The 8,454-nt window shown below is 67.4% G+C and overlaps 4 protein-coding genes across 5 annotated transcripts; 2 read left to right on the top strand and 2 right to left on the bottom strand.

Moving 5' to 3' along the window:
• Positions 1–71: 71 nt before the first annotated feature.
• Positions 72–1,823, top strand: LOC138842719 (ring finger protein-like; the record flags this gene model as incomplete). The annotated part of the gene is made up of 1 exon (XM_070045654.1): positions 72–1,823. A coding segment is annotated over one exon (945 nt), but the record flags the coding sequence as incomplete, so codon positions are not given.
• A 913-nt stretch (positions 1,824–2,736) lies between these two features.
• Positions 2,737–4,635, bottom strand: RNF208 (ring finger protein 208). Its single transcript, XM_030838199.2, has 2 exons — positions 4,479–4,635; positions 2,737–4,235 (listed from the first exon to the last, which is right to left on the bottom strand). The coding sequence occupies exon 2, from the start codon at positions 3,683–3,685 to the stop codon at positions 2,888–2,890; it is 798 nt and encodes a 265-aa protein (XP_030694059.1). The 5' UTR covers positions 3,686–4,235; positions 4,479–4,635; the 3' UTR covers positions 2,737–2,887.
• Positions 3,827–8,270, top strand: CYSRT1 (cysteine rich tail 1). 2 transcript variants are annotated; one of them, XM_060300105.1, is made up of 3 exons: positions 3,827–4,241; positions 5,536–5,600; positions 7,913–8,270. In XM_060300105.1, exon 3 carries the CDS (start codon positions 7,921–7,923, stop codon positions 8,260–8,262), a length of 342 nt encoding a protein of 113 aa, XP_060156088.1. In that variant the 5' UTR covers positions 3,827–4,241; positions 5,536–5,600; positions 7,913–7,920; the 3' UTR covers positions 8,263–8,270. The 2 variants fall into 2 exon arrangements, with proteins under 2 accessions (XP_060156088.1, XP_060156087.1); XM_060300104.1 differs by lacking the exon at positions 5,536–5,600 and having other exon boundaries at positions 4,123–4,241.
• Positions 4,130–6,983, bottom strand: LOC138842724 (proline-rich proteoglycan 2-like). Its single transcript, XM_070045682.1, has 3 exons — positions 6,967–6,983; positions 4,360–4,995; positions 4,130–4,235 (listed from the first exon to the last, which is right to left on the bottom strand). The coding sequence occupies exons 1-3, from the start codon at positions 6,981–6,983 to the stop codon at positions 4,130–4,132; spliced, it is 759 nt and encodes a 252-aa protein (XP_069901783.1).
• Positions 8,271–8,454: the final 184 nt, after the last annotated feature.

The following is an 8,454-nucleotide window of genomic DNA, read 5'->3' as shown; positions in this document are numbered from 1 at the left end:
GACGGCACGCTGGGCCCAGGAGCCGCCCGCAGCTGGCACGGCTGTTGGGGCCCGAGTGAAGTTTATTCTGAGTGGGGCCTGGAGCCAGGAGGAGGAGGCAGTCGCTGCAAGGTCAGTGCCAGGCCGTGCCCCAGCCCCGGAGGGCCACACTGACCTTCACAGCCCCGGCCTGCCCCGTCGCCGCCCTGGGGTCCCCACCCACCCATCCCGACCCCTGCCCTGGAGGCACCGCCCCTGAACTGTGCCCTGGGGCCCCCACTCATGGCCCTGCTGACCTCAGCTCTGGGCTCACCAGTCTGCCTTTGGCCTCCCTGGGCCCTGAGCACCTGGACCCTCTGCGCCAAGTGCTGGTAGATAATGGGTCGGACAGCGGGGCCCTTGGGAGCCCCCAGGGTGCCAGGACTCCAGACAGTGAGCCCCTGCTGGGGGCTGCAGCCTCGGCCCGCCCCTGGGCCCGGCCCACAGAGGACGAGGACGAGGACGAGGAGTGCCCCATCTGCACTGAGGCCTACGGGCCCGGGGAGCACCGCCTCACCCTGCTGAACTGCGGCCACGGCCTATGTGTGGGCTGCCTGCACCGGCTGCTGGGTGCAGCCCCCAGTGCTGACCTGGGCCGGGTGTGCTGCCCGCTGTGTCGCCAGAAAACACCCACGCTCGAGTGGGCGATCTGCCGGCTGCAGGAGGAGCTGCTCCAAGCCGATGGGCCCCAGCGCCCTGCGCCCAACGCCCTCCCCGTGCCGCCCCGCCGGGGCCCCGGGCCCTGGGCCTCCCTAGAGCACCGCTACCAGCTGCGCTTCCTGCCGGGGCCTGTGGGCAGCCGAGGCTGCCTGCCCTTTCTGCCCTGCCCGCCCTGCCTGGGCTCCCGGCTCTGGGCCCTGCGGGAACGGGGGCCCTGCGCCCGCCGCCTGGCGCTGCTGGGGCTGCTGGCCCTCGAGCTGCTGGGGCTGCTGCTCATCTTCGCCCCACTCGCGCTGCTGGGGCTGCTCTTCGTGCTGCTGGACAGCTCCCGCCGCTAAGCAGAGCCCGTCACGGCCGCCACCAGCACGGCCTGGGTCTGGGACAGCCATGGCCGCCAGCGGACAGGAGGCCCAGGCTGGCCCGAGCCTTGGTGCCCTGAGGCCCGATGACCAGGCTGAAGGACCCAAGGGTGACCGGGGCACTAGCCTTCAACCAAGGCCCAGCACCCGGGCAGGGCCACCCAGGAGCCTGTGTTCAGCATCTGACCCAGCCAGGGACTCCAGACTGCCCTGCTGCCCGGACATGAGCCACTGACGCCCAGGACAGCACTGGAGGAGCTCTGTGACACGGGCCCCAAGTGCCCCTCGATGGACAGGCCCCACACTGCTGCCGGGCTGTCGCCGCCCTCCCACCTGGCCTGCCTGCAGGAGCAGGACGGGACGGGTGCAATGGCAGGGAGTCGAGTCCTTGGAGTGGGCGGAGCCCTGGGCCGGGGCTGCAGGCCCCCCACCTGCCCACGTTCCAGATAAGGGCCAGCGTGTGTTCCCTGAAGGTCAGGGTAGCCGAGGGGAGGGCTCTTGCCGCACAGGCCCAGCCCACAGAGGGCCTGCTCACCTGGCCAGTCAGGATCCAAGTGGCGACGCTGAACAGCCGGAGGGTCAGCACACGCCCCTCAGCTTCAAGGGACGTGGGCCCAGCCAGGCCCTGGAGACGCAGAGCACCAAGCTGGGCCCCAGTTCTGCCCCTGCCTCCTCTGTGACCTCCCTTCGGGGAGCCGGGGCCTTTATCTGAAGGACAGGCGCCGTCACAGCACCACCTCCTGGGCTCGTTGGTGACATGCTGAGCCCTGTGCCCAGCGTGCGAGATGGCCCTCAGTAATAAACGGTAGCTGCTACTGACACTGTTGTGGCTACGTCGCCGTCATCTTCACCCTGCCTTCACCAACCAGGCGACAAAGTTTCTTCTCCAAATCCAGGTCGTTCTAGTGCCAGACAGGAGACCCTCCTCCGGTCCTCATACCTGATCGTGACTGCGGCCAGCCTTTGTCCCAACCCCAGTCCAGGCTGGCCCCCAGGCCATTCTCACATAACCTCAGAGGATCAGGTAGGCACCAGGGGCCAGCTGGACTGACTTGTTCCCCCGTTGGCTGCACTCACATCCAGCGGCCAGTGCAGAGGAAGCGTCCTCCCTTTGCCCAGCTGGGCCTGCTTTGCACACCTGCCCCCACAGTCCCGCCTGGCACATACAGGAGGCTGGCTCCGCATAGAGGTGTGGGGCGTTCACATACACACACACACACACACACACACACACACACACACATACACACACACACACACAGAGGCTGGCTCTGCATAGAGGTGTGGGGCATTCTCTCTCTCTCACACACACACACACACACACACACACACACACACACACACAGAGGCTGGCTCTGCATAGAGGTGTGGGGCGTTCTCTCACACACACACACACACACACAGAGGCTGGCTCCGCATAGAGGTGTGGAGCATTCTCTCTCACACACATACACACATACACACACACACACACACACACGAGTGTCAGGCCCAGCCCTCCTGGGCAGCGTGCCTGGACCGCGTGCCTGGACCAGACTGGCCCCCAGCGAGCAGACCAGGTTGACCCCAAACAGCACTGGGCCTTCCTCTGGCTGCTCCAGCCTGGACCCTGTCAGGGCTGCAGCCCTGCGTGCCCACCCTGGCCCAGGCCTGTGCGCAGGCCTAGGCTTCAGTCCAGGGAACGAGGTGCAAACTTTGGCAGAGTTTTAATGGCAAGGTTGGCTGCAGCGACAGTGCCACGCGGGTGGGGACCAGAAGCTGTGGTGGGCAAGGGGTCAGTGGGCAACAGGGCAGGGCCAGATCCCTGAAGAAGCAGCGAGCGAGGACCGGTGGGCGGTGGCGGGCGGGCGCTACATGATGGAGCAGGCAGACAGCGGGTTCCGCACGTGGCAGGTGCACGCAGCCCCGCAGTACTGCCGGAAGGTCTGGTAGCAGCTGCCCTCAGGCTCGCCCCCCCACTGGCCACCGGACGGAGCGGTCAGTGCCTCGGGTGGCAGGCGGCTCAAGATGGACGTGTTGACGGCCAGCGCAGCCAGGCCGTAGTCAGTGAAGAGCACAGTCTCGCGGCGGCAGGTGGGACAGGAGATGAACTTGTACTTGGGGCAGGACTCGTAGAGAATCTGCAAGCACTGCTCACACACAGAGTGCAGGCAGGACAGCACGCGGGGCCGCCGCTGCGTGACGTTGTACGTGTGCCCGCAGGTGGGGCACTCCAGAGGCTCTCCTGCAGCCGCTGCCGCTGCCGCGGAGGCCCCTGAGGCCGCAGGGCCAGGCCGAATCACGTACTGATTCACGATGACCTCGTCCGCCGGCGCCACTCGGGGGAAGCCCAGCTCCGCGCTGCCCTTGCGGGGCCGACGTGGCAGTGGCGGGGTGCAGGGCGCCCCTTCCAAGGCAGGCATGTCCCCCCCACAGGCCTGGTTGACGATGATCTCTGTGTCTGAGGGCCAGGCTCTCTTGGGTGCCAGAGCAGGGGTGGGCCGGGGTGCAGGTGGGAAGCAGGGGGCGGCCGCCTGCAGCTCGGGGAACTTCTCAGGGTGGACCATCTTCATGGCCTCCATCTTGAGGATGACATGGGGGCCCTTCAGGCAGGACATGAGGAAGCTCGGCCAGCCACTGCCCGCCTCGGGCCCAGGGTCAGCCGGCATCCGGCTGTCTCCAGTCAGACTGGGTGTTCGGGTGGGTGGGGGAGTTGGGTGCGGCCGGGGGGGAGGAGAGGGGGCAGCATCCTGGTCCCGCCAGGCCTGGTGGGGACCCTGGACGCCCTGTGGACTCCTGGGGGAGGCTGGCAAGAGCTTGGGGGGAAGGGCCCCCCCCAGTGGCCACAGTGGCTTCTCAGGTCCAGTCCGAGGAGGAGGAGGAAGAAGCGGGGGAGGAGGAGAGGAACAGGGGCAGGGGGGTGTGGGAGACTGCCCTGGGCTGGAGGTCGGGCCCAGGGGCTCACCCAGGGTCTCTGGCTGCTGAGGCTGGCGAGGGGGCGTTGGGGGGTGTCCCCCTGCAGCCGAGATCAGCCGTCCCGGGGCCGGGACATCCGGGCAGGCAGGGGCTAGGTGGGCCCCATGGCTCCAGGACAGGGCGCCCAGGGAAGGCAGCTAGCCTGAGCCCTGGCTGCGGAAGGACCCGGGCTGCAAGCTCGGCGGCGGCGGCGGCCGCGGCGGCCGCGGCGGGAGCAGAGGAGAGGCCTTCACCGGGCCCGAGCTGCAGGTGAGAGACAGCGTGAGGGCAGCGCCCGGGCCCACCCTCACCCTCACCCTCACCCTCACCCTCACCCTCACCCTCAACCTCACCCTGCACAAAAGGGTGCCCGACCTCTGACCCTTACCCTCGCCAGACTCGGAACCCAGCCCCCTCCCCTGTCCCCGTTCCCGAGGCCCGACCTCTGCCTAGGAGTGGAGGCCGGCCAGCGGCGACCCCGCGCTGTCCCGCCCCGCCCGCGCTCACCTGCCCCAGCCTGGCGTCCCCGGCCGGGCCGCGCGCCGCCGCCGCAGAGGTTGTCTCAAAGGCAGGCCTGGATGCGGCGCCCGCGCCTTGGCCCGGTGGCTCCGGCGGCTCTGGCGGCGACCTCGGGCGATGGCCGGGCCGCGGCGGCTCCCGGGGGCGTGGGGCGCGGGGCTCGGCTCGGCGCGGCGGCGGCGGCGGCGGCGGCGGCAGGTGCGTGCCGAGCGTGGCGCGCTCTGCGGCGGAGGCGCGGGGACCGCAGTGCGCGCGGCGCCCGCCCGCGCCCGCAGCGCCACCCCCCCCCCGTCTGGGGACCCGCGCGGGGTCCGCGGGGCGGGGCCAGTCTCTCTGCCGCCCCTCGATCCGCCGCGGGCCTGGCGCCCGCTCTCGGGGTCGCCCTCCTCCTCCCAGCGCGGGCCGCGTGGGGGTCAGGATCTCCGCGGCGTCCCCCCTCCTGCCTCCCCTTCCCCCGTCCCCGCCTGGCTGAGCCTGGGTCCTAGTCAAGCCCCCCGCCTCAATTCTGGAAGGGAAAGCCTGCTTTGAGTTCTCACAATGCCAGAGGGAGGAAGGGGAGGAGAGAGCCCAGGGGTGGTCCCATGAAAGCTGGTTCCCAGGACCCCACCATGGGACTGCCTTGTGTCCCCGCCAGAGTCAGGGTCTCTGCTTGCCCTTCCACTCGGCCCCCAGTGGGGATGCCTCCAGGGTTTTCTGGCTCACAGGTGCAGCAGACTGTTTCAAAGACCGCGATGTGACAGAAGAGGGTGATCAGGGGCGGGCAAGCCACATCAGAGGAGTGAATGGAGGGAGGAACGGCAGTTGGGAGAATGCTCCAGGGACAGGACAGTTGGACAGATGGGTGGTGTGAGGGGTAGGTGCAAGGTCAAACAGACAGCTGGACAGGCTGCCATGGGGCAGCTCAGGGAGGACACGCACCTACACAGGGTGGGGTGGCCCTTTCCAGCATCCCAGCAGGTCAGCACGTGTCCCGTTGTCACAGAGTTGTGTGCTAACCTGACCGCACCCAGCACAGAGGCTCCATTCCTTTCTGCTTCTTCCTCAGGCCAGGCTTCCTTGCCCACCCCCTCACCCCCCGGGATACGCCCTCTGCCTGTGAGGAGCTCTCAGGTGAGAGGGAAGACAGAGGACACGCTGACAAATACAGGGCAAGGGACCAGGGCTGCATGGGCCTCCAGAGAGCCTTTCCCTAACCTGCCAGGGCCATCACATGGCATGCTGGCACTCCTTTGATCAGCACTGGGCCATGCACCTAACCCTGGACAGTCCCAGCCCCTTCTGGCCACAGCTCCTCTGCTCTGTACAGGCCAGACTGCACCTGGCTATACACCTAGCCCCAAGTCCTGCAGGCAAAAGAGCCCGGAAAGGTCGGCGCTCCTAATAAAGGGCCCCACGCGGGCAAAACAGGCTGCAGAGGCACCCCTGGCCCATAGGCCTTGACTTTGCCGCTCTTTGCCATCTCAGGCTAGTGCCTGCGCCTCTGTGCCCTCCCCCATTCAGCGAGAGCATGTGTGCTAGTGTGCAGGTGCCCCGTGGGAGGGGCAGCGGGGTGCTTATGGGGCCCTGGCGCGAAGGCAGAGAACCTGCGGCAGCCCCGACCAGGGGAGGACTGGGGGTCCAGTCTAGGCAAGGGCTTTGCTCATCTCCCCACCAACTCCCTAGGCGCGCACCCAAGGTGGTACCGGCCACTAGGCCCCACCCCTTACCCGAGGCCCCGCCCCTGGAGATAAAGTCCACCCAGTGCAAGGCTCCCGCCCAGAGCCCGCCCAAACCCACGCCTCCCGAGCCGGGCGGCTCAGAGATGGTGCAGCCCAAGCCGGGTCCTGGACAGATGAGGCCAGCTGACCCCGAACCTGGTGTTTAGGAAAACCCTTGAGCGCAGAGGCTTCTGGGGAATATAGTTCCCACCGGTCGCACCTCCACCCCAACCCTGTCAGTCCTGTTTTGCGCATGCGCCAGCCTCCTCTCAGCAAGGGGCAGAATCTGTAGGGGCTGTGGGCGGGGCTTCTGGCGCCTGCGCACTGGACCTCTGTTGTCCGCCTCCGAACTTCCCGGTCTTTGGGCCTAATTGCCCCTACGTCTGGTGCCGCATCGGTACTACTCATGTCCGGACCGGTCTGACCGGCCCCATGCAGGCCACTCTGGTCAGCTGGCCTCTGGGCCGTGTCTGATTTGATCCCGCCCTTCCTGGGGGTGCCCCCCGAGCGCCAAGGACTAGGGGTGCGTGTCCAGGCCGCACCCTACTGTCCCGGTTGCCCCAAGCGGAGCTCACCGTGCCAGGCCCAAACCCAAGACCCCAGTGCTCACATCCACCCCCCCACATACATCGACCCTGTATGGCAGGTGCTATGTGCCCCCTCACAGATGGAGGGGATGCAAGGGCCAAGGATGGGGACGCTGAGGGATCGGGGCCTTGTGGCCCACGAGGCCACCAACCAGAGGGAAACTAGTTTCAGAAATGAGCTAGAAACGTCACTTGTGTAGGAAGCCCATGTCGCCAATTGTAAGATAAGTAAGTTTTATCGGCAAAGGTGTGCAAACCGACCCTTTCTCATCGGTTAAAAAAACAGCAAACCTCCAAGCCGTGTGTTCGCAAACATCTTGGTCTCTGCCTGCGGGGTAGAGGCTGGGTCACAGTGAGGACCTCTGCTCTCTGCTTCGGGGCAGAGGCTCTGAGACGTGTGAGTAATGGCTGGGCCCCCAGACCACCTGCAGGCCTGACCCCAGACTCGCCTCCTGTCCTGCCTTCTGGTGAGCTGCAGGTCCCTGGAGGGCCAGGACATGCCCCAGATGCGTTGAGGCTGAATCACCCAGGCTGGCAATGTCCCAGGGAGGCCAGGCTGCAGTCAACGCCCATCCAAAAAAGGAACGGTGGGTGGCCGCTGTGCTCCAGGAGCCGGGGCCTCCTGGGATCCTGGGAACCCCATCTTTGAGCCCCGCCCACAGCCCCACCCCTCCCCAGGAGGGAAAGGGCAGCTGCCAGTCGCTCAGCTCACAGGCACCGGGCCCCGGCCCAGAGAGCTCACGGGCGCCGGGCCCGGCCCAGAGAGCTCACGGGCACTGGGGCCCGGCCCAGAGAGCTCACGGGCACCGGCCCAGAGAACAAGACAGCTTGCTGCCGCCACCACTTCAGGTGGGTCCTGGGCTGAGGGGCTTCCGCACCCCCTGTAGGACCAGCTTAGCTGCATATCCCAGCCCCCACCCCACTCCCAGCTCCGTCACAGGGCCCTGTCTCTCAGGGAGGGCAGGGGACCCCTGGGGGCAGCTAGGAGACGCTGGCCCTCACTCTCCTTACTCTCCGCTGCCTTGCACACGCACTGACACACAGGCCTCGCACACACACTCAGGCGCTTCCACAGCCTGGCTTTTCTTGGGTTCCCCTGCACTGAGCTGATTTTGTCTCCTCTGCCCACCCCTGCCAGGGCAAGCCATGGACCCCCCTGAGATGCTCGTCAAGGACCCGTATGCCCATGTCAGCATCCCGAGGGCTCACCTGCGGCCCGAGCTGGGGCAGCAGCTGGACGCGGCTCCATCCTCCTTGGAGTCTCAGCCTCTGCCCGTGGGGTCCTGCACCCTGGAGCCTACCGAGGAGGCCCCAGGGCCCCAGGGTGCCAAGGGGCCTGCCTCCATCCAAGGCCAGCAGACCTGGCAGCAGCCCTGCACCCCCCATGGCAGTGGGCAGGGCCAGGCAGGACTGACCTATGCTGGCCTGCCGCCGATGGGGTGTGGCGGCAACACTGCCCACCACTGCTGGTGCTGTGTCATTTCCTAGCCTGGCCCCTGGGCCGCAGGGCCTGCTGCGCGGCGCCCCCACACGGCAAGCCGGGCCTCTGCTCAGGTGGCCACAGCAGTGCCTGGACAGTTGGAACAGCCACTGGCCTGTTGTCATGGGTGTCGGCTGCTCCCCACCCTGGACAGCGGCACCTACCCACCGAGAAGGCTGACAGCTCAGCCCCTGCCCCTG

Source organism: Globicephala melas, chromosome 6, assembly GCF_963455315.2.
Source record: "Globicephala melas chromosome 6, mGloMel1.2, whole genome shotgun sequence".
Classification (NCBI taxonomy): domain Eukaryota; kingdom Metazoa; phylum Chordata; class Mammalia; order Artiodactyla; family Delphinidae; genus Globicephala; species Globicephala melas.
This window is presented reverse-complemented; position numbering and strand designations above follow the sequence as displayed.